Below are 22361 nucleotides of genomic sequence, written 5' to 3' on the forward strand. Positions count from 1 at the left end.
CCTTCGTCCAGTTAGGCACTTCTTCGAGAATGCAAGAGGGACGAACATCCTGTCATTTCAGCAGCAACTTCCGCCAGCGTACAGTGTGCCAGTCCATCACGAAAAAGATTTGGGTGGAGGACCGGTCGAACCCAAGCGAGAAAAGCCAACACTTGCCAATTCTCTCGACAAGTTTTTCTGTCACGTTGACTTCGCGCTTCAATTTAAATTCCACTTAAAACAAATCATGGAAAAATTATTTAAGTAAAAAAAGAGCATTCATGGCGCATATATCGTTTTCTCCCGAATTGTCACATTTTTGGCTGCCAGGGAACACAAAGATTGCTGCTCGCCATTAAAATCGAAACACTTTCCAACTATCAAAACTCCACTCGGGCAGCAGATCTTGCACGAACGTAAAGCAACACGTCAATTATTGTCTCAAGTGTCTAATGACGCAACAACGGCAAGGAAAGAAGGGGAGCTTTTTGACAAGATTAACACAATTATAATCTGTTTCTTTCAAATAATTTTATATGGGATAAAAAAAACGGGTCCTTGGAAAGATCTCGAAATATTTACGTTTACTGTTCGTTACTAGACCGTCAGCACAACTTGACGGACGAGCGGAACTGCGTCGCCTCACGTAGTTTAATGGAGTACCTAAAGTGCTAACAATTTGGGACTAAATCAATTTGTTTATTTTTTTCCAATTAATAATAATAAAAAAATAAAGAGATGAATTTGAATATAATTTGAAATTACGGCGCTGTGTCCAAGTGTGTTAAGGCACATCGAGTGTCAATGGTATGTTGATTGTTGTTGTAAATGCTGCTGGAAGTTTTAAAGATTCGTTGAATCATGACTAAATAGATTTGCTTCCATAAAAAGAAAAGTGAAGCGATTTATTTCATCGATCGTTCGAGGTGTTGTACTTGTTGCATCTACACCTGCTCAAGAATAGAAACAATGGAAACGACGTTTGAATTCAACATTTTAAATTATATGATACTGTGAGATCCTATACCGTCACAGCAGTGTAAGTTGCCTGCCAATTATATGTTGCGGTGTTGGGTTTAGTACTGGCACGGTTATCAAACTGCAAATAAACTATGTTGGCTGATGTTGTGACTACTGCAGGAATTGCACTTCCGGTTACACCGAACATATAAATCTTGCCACTTTCGAGAACCTGAGAAGTCAAACAAGATTTGTGGTCATTCCACCGAATGTGGTGAAAATACAATCATGAATTTAAATACAGAGATATGAGGAACAGTATAAATGGGCTTTCAGTTTAATTAATAAAATATAATCGATATGATTCGATGCATTACTTACATTAATAGAACTGTAGCCAGCCTCCAAATTGAAGGTAGTGAATGTCAACTGGATTCTCTTTCCTGCTGGCACGACAATAGAGACTTGGCAACTCCTTACAATATTCCCGTAGTCACCGGGGAAGTTTGAAGACTGGACAACACCGGTGCCCTCTGACGTCACGTTGGTGCACATATTTCCACAAGCTTGTCCCGCAAATGAAATCCACAGACGCGGCGTAGATTCACGTGACAAATAAACAAAATAATATTTCGTTCCTTAGACCTTTTTAAAATTTGGATTTGAAATAATGCCATCGAATGAATGGAAGTTACCAGGATTGATAACGGAACAGGAACTCCCTTGGCTCTGTCGAAGTTAGAAGAAAATAAGAGCGTTACAACACAAGAAAAATTTCACGGGAATTGATGATGCAAATGAAATACCGTCACAGAAAAAGTCGCCCGCCAATTGTAGGTTGCGCTGCTGGGTTTATTACTGCGATTAAAGGTAAAGAGGATGACCATTTTTTTGGTTGTTGCGGGGACTAGGGCAGGAATTGTGTTTCCGGTCGGATTCGATAGCATTGTTACACCATCGCTAACCTGAGAAAGTCAAATGAAATTTGAATCACTGCATCGAACACTCAAATGTTTCGTTTTCTTTTCCTTACATAGACATAGGCTTTGCCAGTCTCCAAATTGAAGGTTGTGAATTTCAATTGGATCATCCATTCTGCTGGTGTGGTAATAGTGACTTCGCAATCCATATCGTTATTCCCGTAGTCGCCGGGGAAGTTGGGAGATTGGACAACACCTCCCGCTGACGTCAGATTGGTACACATAGTTCCGCACGCTTCGCTCCCGCAATGGATTGGTAGAGGGGTGCAGATTCGTGAGAATTGAAAGAGAGAGAGATTTCGATTCATTCGGTCGTTTCAACATAAAGTTTGTAGGGCAATCAGATTATGTGCATTACCTGGATTAGAAACGGAGCAATTAAAAAGAATCGGCAAAGGAGTTGTTGTTGCCATGGTTGTTGTGGTTGTGGCAGTAGTTGGTGCTGTCGTCGATGGTTTTACGGTTGTTGGTTTGGCAGTCGTTGTCGTCGTGGCAAATTGACCGGGCCAGGTTCTTCTCGCTATCAACTTGGTTGGGGTCTTCTGGGAATTGCAGATTCCATCACGGGCTTCCTGTTTTGGACATCGGAATGAGCGCAATAGGTAAGAAATTGAAACTAAAACGAGAAATGTCAAACAACTTACCCCAGCGGCGACAGCCAGGCAGACGACAGCCAAAATGAAGACAATCGGAAAGAACTTCATTTTCTACGGAGGATTGGGAGGTTTATGAATCCAACGACGAAATGAGTTGTCTTTTTAACGCCCGCCGTCAGTGTTCCTATCGATTGAAACTGGAAAAAAGGAGGGACGTTAGAAACAGAGAGCCACGTTTATAGAAAATGGCAACCCGAACGCAAAAAGTAGCCGAAAAAAAAAAAAAAAAAAAAAAACACTGGTTGCGATTGGTGGACAAGGGAATCCACAACGACAGAGTTACACCCAACAGCAGGTCTGCAATGAGCATCTGCGTTCTGTTTTGCTGGTCGGACGAGATAAGCCCCATGCTGATTCACCGGCTGCCCTTTGTAGTTGAACAGGAAAAAAATCCACAGATGTGCGGCTCTCGCAGTTGTTTTTTCTTCTATAGAAACCTGCTATACATTGCTTGTGAAAATATGCTAAGCCAACCAACGACTTAAACCTGAAATTCTACCCAGGATTTTCACCGACGACACAACAGCAGCAGCAAATCGCACAAGGGAAGCCACGAATGGCTAGCGCGTGACTGAAAAATGTTTACACAAATTACATGACGAAGAGGGGGAAGAGTACAAGAAGAACTAATTTTTAGTTTTAAGTCTTGCCTTTAAATGACTTCGAATTGGTTTCTCTTTTTCTTAATTACCGGGCATTGGGTTCGTGGGCATCTTAATCTACGTGGCTTTTTACGGACAAACGACCGGGCACTCGGCAGCAATATAAGCTACCAAGGATTAGCATTTTATAATTCATTTATTCCATTTCACTTTACATAATTCCCCCTCGTCTTCCATACATTTTCATCAATGTGACTATGAAACATCTCACTCTACTGGAACAAATTTAAACTTGTCGTCAAATCGATCGAATTTAAAAACAAAACAAATAGAAATAGTGATCCATTCCAGTGTTCTCGCGAGTCGACCCACAAATAGGTTCATCAATTCTGTAAACACACGGAGCTCTTCCTAATTGACGTTATTGAAAAATGTTATTCAACGAAGAATTAAAGGATGCGAAAAAGTTGGGATAACTGCGCTTCATTTCGCCGACGATTAAACACGTCGGTGCTGTAGCTACAACATTTGGTTGGAACAAGAGCAACGCAATAAATCGACGAAATATTTGACTATTTGCATTCAAAACGCAATGATTGATCGCATACTTACTACGATTACTATCGCATAATTGTTGTAAAACGAATTATTTTTGTGGCTGAGTAGTAAACTTCAACAATTGTTAAAGCAGCTAACCTTAAGAGTCTATCAAATAAAAAAAGGAAAACAAAGAACTTACTTGCTTCTGCTATGTCCACCTCGCAGGACCATCCATTGGACTTTAATGTAAAGACAACTTTTTCACAATCGGCAAACAGGGACGGAGACATCCCTTCCGTCTCCGAGATTTCCTGTCGATGACAAATAATCATTCATCTATTTGACGATCAAACAATAACAACTTTATTGGTTATTTTTTGCTTTCCAGTCAGCCGAGATCAAAGACTCACCGATTTTATAGTCTCCGCTTTGTCGATTTTGCTCGGGATTGACGTTGTGTTGGCTTGCAGGGAAGTGTCGTCTGGGTGGGTTTTGACGGACGCGTTGGTGCGTCCACCACTGCTGAGGATACCGATGTGATGTAACGGAGGGCACAAGGATGTTCCTATTGGATGTGGCGGCAAAAATTCCCGAATTCTATCGACTCGTTCACAACCTGAAATTGAAAAGTTAAATTCAATTATTTCGTCACAATCAAAGGAAATGTGTAGTGGATGGTCTGTGCAATTGAAAGACTAATGAGACTAACATCCTTATTAAAAATTTCTTGAACCATTAGGCACCCGCCTACTAGAGTAGGAGTGAAACTTTGAGATTAAGTTTTTCAAGGAACTATTTAAGGCTTCTAGTATTAAGAATGATGACAGACGTAAAGTGACAATAGAGAAAATGTTCAAAGGAAATACAAACGTTATAGCATGATCTCAAGCCATTTTCCTGCACCATGAAGTGGGTTGACTAATTACCCAAATGGGTAACATTGAGATGACAAGTTATCACAAGTGTTTTTTTACTAATTCTTTAGTTGGACCGAGTTCTTGCAACACAAGTTTTTCAATTCCATTTAACTGGTTGTGCATTTCATACCATCTGCTAAAGAGAAACAGAACTGTGAATACTTTTATCACTGACTTTCATAATGAAAGCGAGTTACAATAATCACCTAGCTAGGCACTTCGACATCGACAACTGATTTGAGTTGACGATAATGAAGCAAGGAAAGTATCAGTTGAGGCAGGAAGCCTTTTCTCAAGTAAAATTAAAATTGAGCAATATTGCCTTGGCAAATCAAACTGAGATAAGCTGTGGACTATGAATAATTTTTCCGAAACACGTGCAAATTAATGAATAATGAAAATGGCGTCGTCTGAAATAAAGTGGTAACTAGGCAACCACGCCATCTTGGGCTGTGATCCTACACTACTACGGACTAAAATCAAATCCAATCCGCACACGATTCCTCATTCATTACCTCATTTTACGTTTAATAATCCAGGTAACGTGATACGAATCATACGATGAAGGTATAGTAGTGTCTGGCAATATAAGGCGTATCTTGTCTACCTTGTTGAACCTTCGCTGGAACGCTATTGTAAAATATGGGGTAGCTGCGACTCTTTTCAAACCAATAATCTGAAGAATAAAATCCAAAAAACTTTTCTTTTTTAAAGAATTATAAGAGAAAAATAATTACTGTTTCTATCTATAGTTAAAGAGCGAAGATATTAACTACTTAAGCACTTAATTTGAAAACTAAACTTAAGTATAAAGAGCTAGCTAAACGGACATAAACAGGAAACCATTTTAAGGAAATAGTAATACCTTACTATACCGTTATTACTATAATTTTGACACGCAAAGAAAAACTTGGATAAATTTATGATCAACAGAGCAGCTTGGACGACTATTGGCTATCTAAAAGTCAACCTGAAAACTTGTTCCAAACATCTTCAAATGTACATATACGGTACGAGTCGAATAGGCAGTTGATTACTATAACGGCGATATTCATAAATGCCAATAAACAGTTATTGGAAAATGGAACGTGCAACGTCGTTAACAACCCAAACCGTCAAACAGTTGCCAGCGATTTAGTAATAGACCTTTTAACTGATCGTAAATCAGAAACTTCCTTTTTCGATCCTTGACTGGTTTGAGCATGTACTAAAGTTGCGCGCTGTTGTCAAGAGGACTTTGAAAATAAAACAACCTCACAACAGGTTTTTAGTCTCCAGTATTTCGGAACAATTAATTCAAAACGGTTTTAAAGCGCCGTACTTCTTCCAGGTATATCCAAGTTATATAACGTTTGAAAGTCAACGCAAGGACGCTCAACTCGAGATATGGGAGTATACCGCTCCTCCGCACTTGACAGACGTCGAAAAAGACAAACAAAAAGTTGATGCATTGAAAAGGCGACGGTTGCGCAGGAAACCAAAGACACGCAAAGACTTTAAAAGAAAACCTGACATTTCAGTTGTAAAATAAGAGCGTCGGTGATGCGCTTATGGTTCAACTCTTAAAAGAAGAAGAATCTGGCCAAGGCTGCACATACACCCGTTATAGGAGCCTATGGCGGATAAAACAAACACATTTCGACTGGACTGGGAATTTGCTGTGCACGAAGAATAAGAACAGCAACAACATCCAACACTGGCAGAGAATGGAGCCATTCGGTGCCTTCGCAACAAATGAAAACTGATGTTACCAAAAGAGAGATCGTGAACAACAACTTCATCTTGCAAGGACGACGACCACCAGCATCATAACAACAATGTCATAGCCGCAGAGCAGCACGTCGAACTTTTAGGATAAAACCTTTTTTTTTAGCCGGAAGCAGTAGGGTTTCCTCCTAAAAGAATAAAAAAGTGAAAGTTGTAGATAATTCACTTCTTCTTTCACATTCGCCATATTCTTCATTAAATCTTCCCACAGCCAACGGCGACTGCAGCAAATGAGGAATTAAAAAAATAACGACCGCGACTTGATTGGAATTATTCCTCCCGAAAAAGGATTTGCTCCAACAATTTTCGCATCGTCTGTCCCAAGGGCCATTTAAACTTTACCGCAATTCTTTTAAAAAAGAAAAGAAAAATAACAAAAGACAAAATTATTCAGACAATGAAAACGAGTTTGTTACCTGAGGCGTGTGGGGGTAATGGGGCAAACGTGCCTACCACAATACAACAATCCCAGAAATGAAAGCGCAGCAACAGAGCGCGGAGAAATGCACTCCATCTGCATAACCTAATAATAATCAGACATTTATCATTTTTCGGCCAGTCCAACCACCGAAAAAACCTGCTGGAAGAATATTAAGGCAATAATTGAAAGAAAAAAATGAATCCACCAATCTATCATTGTCCCAATATTATGTACCTTTTTAGTGGACCTTATAAAGTCACAAGACCTTGCCCCACCCAGCCAAAATAAGGAGGATAAGACCTGTTTTTTTTTCGTTCGTGTGGGCCAGCAGCAGCAGGGCAAAAGGCGCGTGAAGGGATTCCCGTCTCCTTTTGGCTGGCTGGAACGTTCGCCTCCTGTCCATGTATACCAAAAAGTTGCGCTCCAACTTATCACAACGGCAGAGTCAGTCGAGACATTTTGACGTGTGTGCACAGCAGTCAGCTGGACAACTTGGCTGGACTCATGCAGGCTCTGGTTGTTTTACTCCCGTCGCCGTCCAAGACAACAGACAACAATCAAATGAGTTTGCGCTTGGGAGGGCTGGTTTTCTTGACGCTCTCCATGGCCGTCATCCTCAGCAGCGGAGTCCAGAATCAGCACGGATCGGTGGCTGTCAATCGTCCAGAGGCTTTGTTTCAATCGCTCTTTCTCTGGGCTTCGGCCCTCCTGTGCTTCTACGACTGCCTGGCCATGATCGCCGTCTACCGCAACTTTGAAGTGAAACTGGACGTGAACCACAGGTAGCAACTGCTGCACCTCAATCTTGTCGAGTGTTTTGTGTTGTTCGAACTGGTGCGTGAAAACTCCCCCGGAGGCGCGGGTCAATTAACACTTCATCTGTAATAAAAAATAAAAGATTGGAAAATTCTACCAGGAGCCAATGTAAGAATGCATTCCATCACGTTATTTGATTATTAAACTAAAATTATCCTTTTGAAATAGGCAAATCATAAAATGATATTGTCGGCCAATGTCAACTTTTGGCAAGCGAGAGAGTTGAGATGTGTACATAATCAGATGTTTAAGTTTAAATCATTTGGATCATTCTCGAAATAAACAATTCATAGTGGGAAAGAACCTGCCATATTCCAAACGTTGTGTGTGTGAAAGGTAATATGGTTCGACCCAGACGAGCAGGTGACCCTCGCAGCCAATCAGCTAAACTTTCTGAATCTGCTCGCTCCATTTTCCATTTCTGTATAGTTGTAGTCGCACAAGGAAAAATAAAAAAAAAAAGGTAACATTTAGAAAATGTTACCGAGCGTTCACTCCTTATTAGATTACATGAAAAAAAAATAAGAGAGATTACCAACACCCTTTTTTAGACGCGCTCAATGATGAAAAACTAAATGTGTCGAAATAATTATATAAAAGGGCATTAGATTAAATTAAAAATTTAAATTAGCTTTGCTCTGATTGTTGCCGTATTTCTGGTGGGACGGGTATTAAAAATTAAATTTAAAAATGTAAATAAAAATCAGGATGTACGTGAGATTAGAGAAGGGGGGTGCTCCCCGCGAAGGTGTACCCCAGACCGCTATCAGATACAAGATCTACGATCCTTGAGGGGGATACACCCCGTGAGGCGTCGTCCACGAATGCAATGGTGTTACTTGGTGCTTAATACCGTCCGTATTACCCATGAACCGTGCAGTGTCGTCTTGGCTGCCCCACAGAGCCCGTATCCGACTCTAATCTCCGTTGCAACCACATCAATTTCGAGGCGCCACCTGACGGTTGAGTGGTGAACTACCCATGTTCCTTTGGGGAGTCGAACTCGGGCCTCAATGTGCTCTGATGGTAAAGACACGGCCCGACTCACACGCCTCCTATCCGACTCACCCACTCTGCCCCCTACAATTAATTTTAATTTGTCGCCATTATTTTGACATGTGACAATTGTGACATCTAATCAAACATTTGGCAGTTATTTCGGAAAGAAATTTTTGTTTGACTTTTAAAATTAAATTAATCATAATTAGAATTAAACAATTAAATAAATCATGAACATTGTGGGGAAAAAATATTTTTAAAAGATTACCTGGATATTTTTCTTAGTGTGATTTACCCGGCAAAAAGAAGGTCCAGTAGCTTAGAATAGACACGCCCAATCCCCGACGTTGCCAACATCCGCCGCCAGGGTATCAATCTCTATCGGACGATAATCCGGTATTCCATCCACTTCATTAATAATTAAATCCAATCAAAATTAAATCAAACAATTGAAAAATGAACGTTGTGGCGAAAATTACTAAAATTAACTACTTAAATTTACAGAAGGATTCCCCTGGATGCCTTTCCTCCTGTGGTCTAGCCGGCGAAAAACAAATAGAGGCATGCATAGACGTTAAATTAATCCCGTCCCTACCTGTTAAAAAGGCTCAAATCTGCGTCTTATTAGTACCAAGAGTCAGGGGTCTGTAGATTCCTTGGAGGTTCAGGAGGATAATCTCAAGTGATCACAGTCTGTACACTGTATGTTGGTTTGGCTCAAGCAGTTGAAATATACGCGACTTGAGCTCCGTCCCGAGACTTGGAGGTAGGACACGTCAGTGTTTGCTTGCAAAACTAACGTTAAAATCCAGCATGGTCAAGTGAAAGTGACAGTCACTTGAGAGAACGGTGATAACACCCATCCCTGATGGCATAGGTAAAATCCACCGAAACTCCTTCGGTAATTCCGGAAGGATCCGGAATCGTCTTCAGAAATCGCCCTACATAAGCCAAATGTAGGACGTTATTGTAATCACATAACCTAATGAATTAACCTTTTAGTTAAAAGTTCCACCTAAGAGAAACTTGGAAATGAAATTATTACGCATGATTACAATTTAAATAACTTAATCACTGAAAATAGATTACACTATCAACTGTAACGGATAGCACTAAACCTACACCTACTATTAAACAGTAGCCAACCTATAATAATTAAAAGAAAACTTTTAAAAAATAAAAGAATTTTAAACAAACCACTTGATTTGAAACAGGAAGATTTTCTTTTATGAGTGACGAGGCAACTGTGAATATAAAGCGGCAATCAGCAACAGTTTTCAAAGGAAAAAACATCGCGTGTAGCCATTAAAGGAAACGGGCTTTAAAAAAAGCCAACGAATAGTAAACAAACCTAGAGAAAAAGGCGAATATTTTTGTACAATAAAGACATCAGCTTCAAAATAGTAATTGGCGATTAGATTCTATGGGAATTGCGTGCGTGACAGAGAGAAAGAAATGAAAGAATTATTATGTAAAAAAGGAAAGAAATACATTTTCGCAAAAGAGGTAGACGATATTCGATTTAAACAGCTCAAACGACGATGAATTAAATGGCCCTCAACAACAAACTTTTATTGCGTAAAGTCGACGACGAGGCGGCCGATAGAATCTCGCGGGGTCGTTTGGTGGCTCGCAAAAATTCTTGGAAACTATTTTCAGACTGAAAATAAAGGATCCAATCACCGGCTCCTTCGCTGGCTTCTCGATAATCAAGCTCCTAATTAAGTATGAACAGGTTCAAAGGTTTCCAACGCTATAGAAAAATGAGTACGTTCAACCTACAATCAAGCAAAACGTGTCCGTCAGGCTGATCATGATGACGGAAATCAAATCGAGCGGAGCCGAAGCGACGGGCAGTTGATCCATTTGGGCGGATTGAAATAAAAAGACTTGCTGGCGAGTGACGAGGACGCCGCAGGCGATGGGACTCCTGTGCTGGACTGAGGAAGGCGAGGCGACAGTGTCCATCATGTTGTCCCAGACGAACGACGACTGCGACAGGGTCGTCAGCCATTCAGTGGCTTCCGTTTCAGAAGCGGCGGCCAAGAGTAAAGACTTTTCCTCGCGGAATTGAAGCTCGATAGTGTGCGGTCGACGAGAATGGAAATTCCGGCCGTATCCTTTGCATTCCTCTTCGCTGAGAGACATTTTCATCACTGGGACACGGTCGGATTGATGACTAAACTGGTACAACACTCCATCTCTAATAGAAGCACGCCAAAATTCAAATTAGATACAATTTAAAAAAAAAAATAGATAATTTTTAGTGAATTTACTTGATGATGAAATAACCGGCTTGCCACGATCTGCTGTTGGACCAACGGAACATTAAATGGCCACTTTTTATGGGTCCCGCACCGGAAGTGGGAGACGCCTGATGGTTCTGCAACACGAACGATTCTTCAAAGTACAACAGCCCGATGTACTCGATATCTATCGTGCACTTGGTGCCCTGTTGAAGTTTTCAATCAAATTAAATAACCTCATTTAATACTCGAGTAAAATTGTAAAGTTACAGCTGAAAGATCGTCTTGGTAGATCCACCGGAGAACCCGCGATTGCCAATAACTTTGGCACTGTGACAGCGATTCCACGTAGACACACTGGAAATCCTTGCGGATCCTTCGAAGGTTGACGTCTATTAAACTGTTGGCCACAGAGTAAGTTAAGAGTAAACTGATAATTAAAGTTCATTTTCGCACCTGGCGGCCGTTTGCAAATCTGCTGGATCGGCAAAATCCAGAAAATAGTGACGGGCATCTCCCATCGATGTTGAACACAAAACCACGACGGAATAATTCCAATTCACCTTTTAAAAAAAAGTATCATCATTAGTTAATTTGGCGATGTATGCATGATTTTATAATATACCTTGACGTCTATCAAATCAATCAATTGGCTTTTCCAGACGACAGACGGGCTGTTATCGGGGCTAGTGCTGATGCTGGACACGATGTAGACCACCGTTTGGCTGATGACGAGTTGACTTGAGCGAGGACTTCCCGAATAGAAATTCGTGAAACATTTGAAACTCTGCAACGATCAAATCAAACTCGTTCAAATCGATAAAAATATTAAGTCGCCGCTGCAATACCTTGTAACGTTCGTTGGGATTCATTTCGATGGGAGTAAGAAGAGTTTGAAGAGATTCTTCGGTTTGTGGAACGTCGACCTCCAGTGGTTCGTTTTCCGGGAGATTGGACGAGAGATTCGTTCGACTCACATGTGGCAGGAAAGGAACGAGATTCAAATCCTCCCATTTCTGTTTGGCCCAGTCCAAATAGTGGCGTTTATCTTTCGTTGCAGGGAAAGGAGGAGCTTTGGGTTGGTCGACCATCAACAACTTCCGCCGGAGGACAGCCTTCTGCAGGGACTGCTCCGGTGGTCGTCGTTCTTTGGGACCTTCGGGATCTTCTTGGCCTTCAGGAACGCCCCTCTCGGCAATCGTTGGATACTTGGCCAGGCTGCTGGAGCCGCCGGCCTGGTCGATGGCCAATTCGCTGTGATAACGGCGCAGATTCATCAGAGTCGTCCTATCGTCCACGTAGCTGCTAATGTTGAGATAATTCTGGCTAGTTGCGTGCTGGAGCTGCGTAGGGTCGTAGGGTCGCTGCATCAGCTCCTGATGGAACGACACCCTCTTGTGCGTCGACGAGCGGACGTGTTGGCTCCGATTGGAGCTGCGTCTTTTGACTAGTGGACTCTTCATCACGGGCGCCGGCATGGCTGTCGTCTCTCCTGAAATTGAAACGTCCATCTTATTCGTCGAGTTTCCACCAACAATTCCGTCCTCCGCCTCCTGTCGAGATTCCGTCGAGATTTCAAATCGTTCCAAAGGAGACTCGCATCGTTCGTAATCAATCACAAATGGGCCGCCATTCGATTGCGGTTGATTGGCGTTGAGAAAAGCGCTATCCTACACAAAGCGAAAGTAAATAAGCCAATGGGTAAATCAAAGCCGCAAGGTATAAAAGGTTTTCTTACTAGCAGGAAATCAAAGCCAACATGTTCCAAGCCGGAAACCAGGGTGATCAACACCTGCAAAGATGTAGGATCTCTAAGCAGAGCGTCGGGCAGGTAATAGTCGGACAAGAGCGACGGCCTATCTTCCAAAGTGGCCAGGAAAGCCTCGAGGACGGCCTCGTTCAGTGAAAGCAAAAGCCAAGCTCTCCCTGATGGACAACAACAACCACACAAGTCGAGAAATTTCAATAACCAACGAAATTTTCAATGTAAAAAGCGTGAAAGAATAGGAAAAACAAAAAAGTGGTTTGAATCGGGAGTGGATTATTTTTACCTTTGCCGATACTGTTAGTGACGGAAGAAAGTTGGTTAACGAAAGAAAGAGCAGAAGGAGGAAGAATGGCCGAAAAGACGGGCCAATAGCCGTGCTTCGGATTGCGCAAGCCATCGAGAAGCGCGTGATCGAGAGCGTGAATGAGACGAGCCGCAACGTTACTTTCGTAGCGTTTGCAGCCACCGGGACATGAAATACACAGCTGAACCTAATACACACAACACACACACACAACAGCAACGACAACAATAACGGGGTCTCCGCTCCAGTTAGAAAGAGAAATTACACCCCCCTCGTTTTTCCGAGCTATCAAATTTACCAAACTAGATAAGACGGAAATGATTCACAAGTACAACTAGAGGAATATAAACAAAACGGCAACTCTCACCTCCTTGACGGCGTCTCCCAAAATCACTAGCAACCGACTGTTGTTGGCCAACGGACTCATATCATTTCTCTCTTTCGTGTGTGTGTGGGGGAGGAAGAAACCTGCGTGAGAAATGTGCGAAACACAAAACCGCCAGTTAGATACAGGTGTGTCGTCTCATTTGAATAAATTAGGCATTCTACGACTACCATCTAGCGGCGAGAGAATTTAGTTAACGGTCAGAAGGGGGGAAATAAAAATAACAGCCACTACAAAACTTTTCTTTTGAAAAGATTTGGTTTTCTTCCTAATCGTCCTTGAAGGTTCCTTACCTGGATCAGGTGAAATCGTAAGTGACGGTTAATGGCTGGTGGCCAATGGCCTGGTGGGAGCGTTATCTACGACCTAAATAAAGGTCAGAAATAGACAGTGTACAAAACAGAACAAGTATATAAACAGATGCCCAGCATTTACACATCCACACATTGTTACGCATCAATTGAAAAATTGGGCAGACTTTTTTTTTCGAGGCATTCATGAAAATGCATTAAACCTTTAATGCAGTATTTTTAAGTGTATGAAATTACGTAACTGGCTTTATTTTTCTAAGGGGAGAACATGACCAAGCGTATAGTTTACTTGGCTAACCAACTGGAACATCACTCGGAAACTGATATGCAAATGAGTCAGGCAACTCCTGTATTAAGGCTAGAGCAAACCATTCAGAAAACTAATGCCAGTAAGATGAATGACACTGCAACATTATAATTCGATTAAACCATCAATAAAAATGTTTAACTTTATACTTGCAACCCTTATTGAACTCTGCTGACTCTTACACAACGACAAAATGAGTAGAGCAATTGGGATCAAGTTACTTGACGAGAAATAGACTCACGTGTAATTCTAGTTGGCTAGACAGTAGAAATGTAGCACCTAGCTGAAGACACTTTGGTCGAGTAAATGTTTTGTGTTGACGATGATCATCTCGCCATGTTTTTCTCCCATCAAGGGGTGTGGAAACGAACGGACCTCCCAGCCTTTGAAATAAAGAATGGCGTTGGATAATCGACCGCTAGATGTCTCGCGCTTGGCGGGAAACTATTTTAAAACGTGACATCATTCAATTAAAAAGACTTGGCAGTTGGCACGCATACAAAGTAAAGGACAAAAAACTCGTTGCTTGTGAATTTGGCATTTATATTATGAAAACACACATACACTATCCGAGTGGTTGTACACAGAAAGTGTCACGTTGCACACAGGATCGCTGTAGACGAAACAGGGTGAGGTGGGGTTTGGGACAAAAAAAATGTTTAAAAAATTTCACGAAAAAAAAGTTGGCGAATCATCAAAATGTGGATCGAATTCGAACGAGAAATTTATAGCTTAAATCATCGTAGGGGTCATATAACCATCATTGCAAAGAGCCGAACGGATGGGGGAAGATACGACTGAACCCCCCATGCACATTCTTCCCTCTATGTCTCCACGTGCGGGCAGGAGATAATTCATTCAGAAACAAAAAGAAAAGTTCATGATTTTTTGTTTCCACACGGTTATGTGTGTACCACGGTCCGACGGGAATAGGTCGGACAAAATCACCACAAAAACGCATGTTTTGAGTTGATGATTCAATGAGGAAAGGGAAAGCCCGTTTTAAATTTCAACTATGTACATCATTGATGGGGAGTTGATCAAGTCAATCACTTTGAAAAATTTTGTTAAGCAAAATTGAGAAGAAAAACCCACAGCTTTGGACAAACAAATTGTGGTTTTTTCCTTTTTTGTTTTTTTAATTAATAATAACAATCCCAGCGTTCTTCTTTTCTTTTTGTCTTGTTTCAATCTGCTGAAGGCGGTTCTTCTTCCTCTGTTCCGGGCGCCGTCAAATCCGCATCGGAGGAGGTCAACGTCGGCGGCGGAGGTGTCGGAGAAGAGGCTGGTGGAGCAGCGGGAGGAGAACGAGACACGGAGGTAGCAGGAGTAGCATTGTCAACAACGGAAGGATCGGCACTCTGGGACTCGCAAACTGACGACGCCGAGGGATCGACGTCGTGCGTTGGAGCTGGCGGATCTTGTGCATCACCAGGGATTGGCACAGTGTCATTGTTTTCCACTGGTGGTGGCGGCGCCGGAACCGGCGGAGGAACTGCAACAGTCGAGCTGCTGCTACTGGAAGGTACTGGTGCTGCTGGATCGGGACTCTTGCGATCACTCCACCGCCCACTGCTGCGACGCTCGCTGGTCCGACGTTCTCGATCTCGCGGTGGCAGAGGATCACGATCCCTGTCGCCACTTCGCCTCCGATCGCTGCCGCGATCCCCTCCGCCACGACTTCCGCCTCCGTAGCGATCCCGGTTGGAAGATCCCCGATCGTTACTGCGCGGTGGCAGAGGAGGAAGCGGAGGTCTCCTGGGACTCGACCAATCAGCACCTCCCCGACCTCCCCGACTGCCAGAATGATCTCGATCACGATCACGATCGCGATCCCAGCGGGAAGGTGGTGGTGGCTCCCGATCGGACCAATCCTCTTGCTGCCTCCATCTCGGAGGTGGTAAAGGCTCTTCATCCCAAGCGGGTTCCACCATATCCCCTCGAAATCCTCCTCCTCCTCCTCCTCCTCCCCCTCGACCTCCTCGACTGTCATGGCCAAAGTGTCTGCCTCTCATCGGGCCGAAATTGTCCGGAACTGGACCGAAAGAAGATCCACCTGTAGTGAGGAAATAGGAATCTTAATCAAAACTTGTTGGTATAAAACTATAACCAAATCATTGTGTTTTTCTTACCGAGGTGCGGCTGTCTGGGCATGAAAGGATCGTCACCGCCGATTCCTCTGCCGGGTGTTCCAAACGCATCCGGTGGGCCGCCTCTGAGGAGACGGATTCCCATTTCAGCTGCGGCTGCAGTGAGCGGAACGCCACGAAGGGAAGAAGCCAAGTTGGGAGAGAGGCCGTACTGGTCCGGTACGGATGATCCTGGGCCGGCCATGTCAGTTCGAAGATGCAACGGGCCACCGCCGCCTCGTTCCGCCAATTCCGAGCCATTATTGTTGTGGTGGTGGTGATGGTGGTCGAGCGATCCAGCCTCGTGATTAGCCAAACTTCTCAATCGATCCAGCAATCCAGGGCCGTTATTGCTCTTGTCGGGCGTTCGATGCTGCAGCGGTTGGCGGAGCTGCAACATATCAGAGCGATCATCCATCTGCTCGTTCCAGCCTCCACCACTTCTGTTGCGGCCATCCATTTCTTTGTGATGCTGTTGCTGGTGGACGTCATCGTCGGCTTCCTCCAGTTCCATGTCGTCCGCATCGTCGTGAGATGGAATTTGCGGAGGCGGCTGCTGTTGCTGCTGATGCGGATGGCCAGGTAAATGCGGATTGAAAACGTTGAAGAAGCCGGAAGGACCAGCCGGCTGACCCATGGAAGGCCCTAATCCTTGAGCTGCGGCAGCGGCCCCGAGTCCGGCCAAAATCGTTTGTCCGAGCAGGTGAGTGGCCATTGCGGCGTTGGTGCCAGCACCGGCCGCTTGACTCATGAGAAGATGGGCGGCAGTACCGGGCGGAGGCAGTCTGAGTCCAGGTGGCATTCCCAGGGGCACTGGTAGGAGTCCAAGTGAATGAGGAGCCATGGCTGCATAAGTGGGCAGATTGGCCGGCAGTGTCGTTGTGGCAGTATTCAGAGAAGATGGACCCGAAGCAGTCGACATAGCCTGTCCACCTCCGCTGGATGGTTCATTCATTTCGGGAGTAGGAGGACCCGCTTCCGGAATGGGAATGAAACCAGTAGGAGCCATTGGAATCCTTTGCTGCCCAATCTTATCGTCCTTTACATACAAACAGAGATGTTAAGAAGAAAATTCCGGAATTGAATTCTGTTGAATTACCTGATTTAAATGATGACGCAACCAAGGAGGAAGTGTTTCTTCATCAAAGGATCCACCTTCTTCCAGCGCTTCCAAGTCCGTCATTTGGCTCAATCTTTGCCATGGAACGTAAGACACTCCCTGGTCCACCTCCCAAAAGTCTTTCCACTCTTTAGCCTTGACTCCTTTGCCCGGTGCCCACGCCAGCTGTTTTCAATTTAAAAAAATATTAAAACCTTGTCAAATCTAGAAAATTAAACTAAGAAAAATGTCAGTCAATCAATTACCGTGATGGCTTTGCCTTGCAATTTATGTCCAGCCAATTTAGTCAGTGCCCGGTAAGCGTCCTGTCGTCGGTGCATGCAAACGAAAGCGCATCCTCGTGGTGGGATCAGGTCAATCGACAAAATCTCGCCGTACTGGCCGAACGTATCCGACAGCTCCTCTTGTTGGACCAGTTTGCTGAGATGGCCCACCCACAGGGTGGTGCTGCAAACGCTCAGCGCCTCTTTCTTTGTGGGTGGCAGACCTCGCCGCTTCCTGTCGCGTTCCTTTTCACGTTCCAGACGTTCCTTTTCCCTCTCTTGGTCTCGAGACCGAGATCGAGGCCTGGCACGAGTGTTGCGACTCCTGGAACGACTCCTGGAACGTCTTCGTACACCACCCCGATCACGAGATCTCGATCGCGATCGGCTCGATCTCCTACCCCCGTGACGGCCACCACTTCGGGCTCGTCTACCACGTGATCCCGATCGACTTCTCCGTCTATCTCGTTCTCTGAGTTGGTTTAAAAGTTGTAAGTTAAATGGTAACTCGCCAATAAAGTTAAATGAAATGCAAAACTTACTTTGATCGTGGAGGATCGATTTCAATGACTTCGCCGTTGCCTGGTTGAAACAAGTCCTCCCTGATGGTCGGAGGTTGATGGTGCTGTTGGAACTGAGCTGCGGCGTTCGGCGGATGCGGAGGATGGTGATGAGGGAAGCCCACTGGAGGTTGACTCAAACCGGCGGCTCCCATCGGCATGAATCCGGGTGGCGGTTGAGTAAAATCAATTTGACCGTATTGGCCGTGGTTGTTGGCCGGCTCCCAAATTGGTTGCTCTTCGTGTTGCTGTTGCTGTTGATGGTGGTGGTGTTGTTGTTGCTGCTGGTGATGGTGGTGATGATTCGTGCTGATTGAAGCCGACTGGACCGCTGGCTGTGCAATTTGTTGCTGGAGGCTTTGAAGATGTCGCAGAATGTCGGGATTAGTCAGCAAACTGCAAATCGATTGGAAAACAAGGTTTAGCATTTTAGTTTTGTTTTACCCAATAGGTTTGTAAGCACTTACGTTCCAAGTGATTCGGAAGTGGAATTTGATGTAAGAGCAGGTTGAACTGGTTGCTGTGGCGGAGGCGGTTGTGGCTTGGCTTGCTGTTGGCCAGTTTCCCTAGCGGTTTTGTCCGGCTCTTCGTCTTCTTCATCGTAGTCAAAGTCCAAGAGCTTCTTGTTGAATCGAATTTGCCCCGTATCGTTGGCATTCGCAGGGACTTTGGCTGGCGTTAAAGGCTGAGCCGCTAATGGATTGCTCGAGTTATTGGGAGGTTCTTGTCCAAATAGATGTTGCAGGTGCTGCAGCCTGGTAGCTAGACTCATTTCTGTGCTACTCAGGTTGGGAAGATTTCCCATTACCAAAGACTGACTCTGCAAAGGAGAATCTTTATTAACAATGTGCATCTTTGGGCACAACTGACGGTAAGTTACCTGCACCTGATTCCCATCATTGGACGTTTCTTCAAAACTAACTGCTGCCTCATTGTTGCCATTAAGATTAGTAGTATTGTCCTGAGAATTGCTTTTGCCTGCAGATATCCCTGAACTGGAGGCCCCTTTTGAGTTTACATATTGTGCTACTTCCTTGAACTTTGGATGACTGGAATCAGCCATATCAAATAGTGGCTGGATGACTTCAGGAGGGAACACTGCATTTTTCTGCCACAAGTTGAGCACCCTGATGACTTTACTCTGTGTAGCAGTACAATGTTATTTAGAAAAAATGATGTCAAGTTGTTTAATAAATTGGTTACCTTTTCTTCGCCAGTGCACTGATAAATGAAGTAGAAGGTGTATGTTACGTTTTTTGAGAACCGAGGAGCAAACACATCTTTATCTGCTCCGAATTGATGCCTAGATTGTCGAACTATAGAGTCAATCACATATAATCCAGGGATTTTGTATTCAGGTCGACACTGAAATCAAGAAAAAAGTTTAATGTCATTATGTCAACTAAAAGCGTGTTTGACAACTGGTGGCCAAAATTACTGACTTTTTGCAAAAATTTTTCGACAGACTGAACAACATGTTTGTAAAACTTGACTGCTTTGATGGCGCCTTTTGTGATTGCAGTCATTTTTGCCTTGGATATAGGTGGTTTCATGTCGTAGAGCGACGAGAGCTGTAAAATTTTGATAATATTTTGAAAAATACATCCCCCTAGTCACAAGTTGAAAGATTCGAGCGTTTACCTCCGCATTAAAAGCCTTAACAGTATCCATGGTGGTGGCCTGCAATTATCCAATAACGCGTTTAATAATCCTTGAGTTGAAGATCGATGCAAAAACACTAGTTCCGGCAAGAAATTCACAATGTTTTCAAGTCCATTTCCCACACAAAATTTTCGACGCCAAAATTTTTAACGAAAAAAATTCTCAATGGTGGACGCCCGGAAATATGTGGCATTGCCACGTTTACATTGAAAACTTTATATTGAATATTTAATTCGGTGATTTTTATTATTAATGACGAATTCAGATTTTTAAAATTATTCTTTCCTCTTCTTTAAAAATAAAAACTACTTTAAAAATTCTATACTTTTTTAAAAATTTTAAATGTTAGAAACTGACTGATAAAATTTTACTTCAGCAAGATATTCATGCTTTCAAGAAAACAATATTTTTCAGTTTGGGGATTCTTTTAGATTTATTTATGGTTCAATTGCCAGGTAACATGAATGAATTCATACAAAAATATCACATAACAACATTTTCATATCATGATTTCAGCTGGTCCACCTTACTGCTTGTCAATCGGACAGGAGGTAGGACATGGAGTTGGCACTGACACTTCTGTCCAGATAGGAAATCAAAGGTACCAAGCCTGGCATCACAAGAAGGGCAAACAATTTTACCCTTGGTCCAGGAAGACTTTAATACAGAAGAAAAGGGATTTTGGTTATTCTTCATGAGTTTGTAAAATATTATTGAGCGTTCTACTTACTGTCTGAACTAGGGTTTCAAGCCAGACTGGCAGTTTCTCATCCTTTACATATAATATTGACTTATCCAAGAGACACTCTGAATTATCCTTACCCTGAGAATCAGAAGGTCCATGACAAGTTGTCAGGCAATCTTTTTCTTCAGGTAAAATCAATTTTGTTCGACATTTTCGACAACGAACGTGAGTTTCTGACATCTTTTCGTCTGCTATAAACGCGTGTGAATAATGCGCAAGCGGCCAAGCGCTGAAGATAATATATTTTTTTGTATTTTGTCAAATTTCAAGAGAATTTCGAGACAAAATCCCGATAATTGAAAATTTGACCGGGAACTTCTCGACTACTCATACTTATAAAATCATTTAAATTATTTGCGGATGTGGCAGTAAAAATTGGGGGATAATTTGGGGGAGGTTTCAACCATTTGCCATCCTTAATCATGTGTGATCTGTCAGAAGCAAATCTTGTTAGGTATTGCTCAGCTGGTATGACTCTAAAATATCTGGAGAAGAAGAATATTACTGAGAATGGTGAAATAATGGCAATCAATTAAAATTCTACCTTTGAAATTGAGTTTGCAGATCATAATCTAGGCCCAAAGCTTTAGTTTTGTACTCTTCAAATGAACAGGGAAACGGTAATGTAGTATCTAAATCATAAACATCAAAGTAATTTTCTTTGGCGAGGTAAATGAATATCACATGATAATCCTACAAAGAAATATTTAAAAATCAACATAAATCTATGCATTAGTGATTTAATTTATGTTTTACCCAGATAACTAGCCCTTTCTCATCAGTGCTCTGCTTTTGACTCCACAATGGGATGGTTTGCTTTTCATTTGAAATGAATACAGCAACACACTTGTCAAGAAGTCCAGGGTGATTTTCTTTCACATATTTGCATACATGCCATACATTCTCCTCGCTTCTTGTATGTAACAAATAAAAAGTATGTCACTATTCAGTAAAGCTGGGGCAAAAGAAGTCATTTTAATATTTACCAATAACAGCTTGTGTAGACGCAGTCTTTTGAATTTATTGAAATAGACATTGAATTAAATATCTAATTGAGGGACGAATCTAACTCATCGAATTTCGGTGTTTTCTTTTTTTTATTATTATTTATTATATCCTTTTTCGAAGATTCGAACGGTTTCAAACTCACAAGATTTTTTTCTTCTTCTGCACTTTTCCCTGCGTAGAGACAAATTTCTACGACAGATGTCTCTTTAGGTCTGTGGCCCGGGCCATGAAAACCCGGGCCACAGCCTGTGCTGAAGGAAAAAAAACCAACCCAACTCGACCCACCGAGGCATATTTTCTACGGGCCGGGCGACGGGTTGAACCACCGGGTCCGCGGGCCAACCCGAGCGGTGGCGCCATCTAGTAGTCACGTAGAGAAGCTCGTTATGCCTGCGGCCTCAACAAAGACATACAAATATTGCCGCCAAATGCTCTACGAGAATTTCGTAGCATGAAAAGTAGGATAAGTGGTAGAAAAGGGCGTTCAGGGGTGTTCAGAAGACAGAATTGACGTATCACTGTTGGAAGAAGAAGATAATTAAGAAATTTAGGGAATTTCTTAAAGTTTGTAAAAAAAAAAGTGTGTTTGACCAGATTTTTTTACCCGGGACGTTACCCGGCCGGTAAAAATTTTGTGACCCATGGGTCGGCCCGGGCCGAACCCATTTACTATGTTGGCCCAACCCGCTCCAACCCACGGAAGAAGAAAAACCCTTCTAAAAAAACCATAAAAAAAAACCCGCTCAAAAACGTCCGGGCCACAGCCCTAAGGAAGGTTAGGTAAGAATTTTTAAATTGTTCAAAGCTTTCTCTTAACAAGCGGGAATTTTTAAATTGTTCAAAGCTTTCTCTTAACAAGCGATCCGCCAATCAAAGAGGCCGTTTTGGGGGTTTTTGATTTAGCGGAAATCGTCGC

The 22361-nt window shown here is 42.9% G+C and overlaps 5 protein-coding genes and 1 long non-coding RNA gene across 10 annotated transcripts in view; 2 read left to right on the plus strand and 4 right to left on the minus strand.

Annotated features, from left to right (window-relative positions):
- Window positions 1-22361, plus strand: part of LOC124349445 (endocuticle structural glycoprotein ABD-4-like) — a 152525-nt gene that overhangs the window by 84769 nt on the left and 45395 nt on the right. The gene's annotated exons all lie outside the window — the stretch shown is intronic.
- LOC124348444 (CUB and sushi domain-containing protein 2-like) lies at window positions 671-9222 on the minus strand. 2 transcript variants are annotated; one of them, XM_046798665.1, is made up of 17 exons: window positions 9130-9222; window positions 8906-9045; window positions 8353-8772; window positions 7943-8059; window positions 7057-7701; window positions 5304-6981; window positions 5150-5264; window positions 4128-4333; window positions 3917-4028; window positions 2564-2712; window positions 2278-2491; window positions 1973-2154; window positions 1746-1904; window positions 1635-1668; window positions 1321-1505; window positions 1007-1171; window positions 671-929 (listed from the first exon to the last, which is right to left on the minus strand). In XM_046798665.1, exons 10-17 carry the CDS (start codon window positions 2621-2623, stop codon window positions 924-926), a joined length of 1005 nt encoding a protein of 334 aa, XP_046654621.1. In that variant the 5' UTR covers window positions 2624-2712; window positions 3917-4028; window positions 4128-4333; window positions 5150-5264; window positions 5304-6981; window positions 7057-7701; window positions 7943-8059; window positions 8353-8772; window positions 8906-9045; window positions 9130-9222; the 3' UTR covers window positions 671-923. The 2 variants fall into 2 exon arrangements, with proteins under 2 accessions (XP_046654621.1, XP_046654626.1); XM_046798670.1 differs by lacking the exons at window positions 3917-4028; window positions 4128-4333; window positions 5150-5264; ... (4 more) ...; window positions 8906-9045; window positions 9130-9222 and having other exon boundaries at window positions 2564-2935.
- On the plus strand, window positions 7605-8329 carry LOC124350541. The gene is made up of 2 exons (XR_006921055.1): window positions 7605-7746; window positions 7807-8329. It is a non-coding gene; the product is annotated as an uncharacterized LOC124350541 (long non-coding RNA).
- Window positions 9842-14327, minus strand: LOC124345099 (pleckstrin homology domain-containing family M member 2-like). Of its 3 annotated transcripts, XM_046798274.1 has the most exons (12): window positions 14200-14327; window positions 13634-13706; window positions 13323-13423; window positions 12935-13142; window positions 12622-12809; window positions 11732-12553; window positions 11509-11670; window positions 11340-11446; window positions 11154-11283; window positions 10914-11089; window positions 10420-10840; window positions 9842-10354 (listed from the first exon to the last, which is right to left on the minus strand). In XM_046798274.1, exons 3-12 carry the CDS (start codon window positions 13380-13382, stop codon window positions 10184-10186), a joined length of 2445 nt encoding a protein of 814 aa, XP_046654230.1. In that variant the 5' UTR covers window positions 13383-13423; window positions 13634-13706; window positions 14200-14327; the 3' UTR covers window positions 9842-10183. The 3 variants fall into 3 exon arrangements, with proteins under 3 accessions (XP_046654230.1, XP_046654231.1, XP_046654232.1); XM_046798275.1 differs by lacking the exons at window positions 12622-12809; window positions 12935-13142; XM_046798276.1 differs by lacking the exons at window positions 12935-13142; window positions 13634-13706; window positions 14200-14327 and having other exon boundaries at window positions 11732-12548.
- Window positions 14485-19878, minus strand: LOC124344355 (SR-related and CTD-associated factor 4-like). Of its 2 annotated transcripts, none has more exons than XM_046797890.1 (10): window positions 19672-19878; window positions 19473-19601; window positions 19234-19395; window positions 18917-19171; window positions 18498-18850; window positions 18013-18426; window positions 17453-17942; window positions 17187-17372; window positions 16091-17126; window positions 14485-16014 (listed from the first exon to the last, which is right to left on the minus strand). In XM_046797890.1, the coding sequence occupies exons 1-10, from the start codon at window positions 19699-19701 to the stop codon at window positions 15146-15148; spliced, it is 3924 nt and encodes a 1307-aa protein (XP_046653846.1). In that variant the 5' UTR covers window positions 19702-19878; the 3' UTR covers window positions 14485-15145. The 2 variants fall into 2 exon arrangements, with proteins under 2 accessions (XP_046653846.1, XP_046653836.1); XM_046797880.1 differs by having other exon boundaries at window positions 18911-19171.
- LOC124349381 (protein N-terminal glutamine amidohydrolase-like) lies at window positions 20099-21624 on the minus strand. The gene is made up of 5 exons (XM_046799938.1): window positions 21424-21624; window positions 21194-21347; window positions 20982-21130; window positions 20423-20922; window positions 20099-20349 (listed from the first exon to the last, which is right to left on the minus strand). The coding sequence occupies exons 1-4, from the start codon at window positions 21471-21473 to the stop codon at window positions 20703-20705; spliced, it is 573 nt and encodes a 190-aa protein (XP_046655894.1). The 5' UTR covers window positions 21474-21624; the 3' UTR covers window positions 20099-20349; window positions 20423-20702.

Source organism: Daphnia pulicaria, chromosome 1 (genome assembly GCF_021234035.1).
Source record: "Daphnia pulicaria isolate SC F1-1A chromosome 1, SC_F0-13Bv2, whole genome shotgun sequence".
Classification (NCBI taxonomy): Eukaryota; Metazoa; Arthropoda; class Branchiopoda; order Diplostraca; family Daphniidae; genus Daphnia; species Daphnia pulicaria.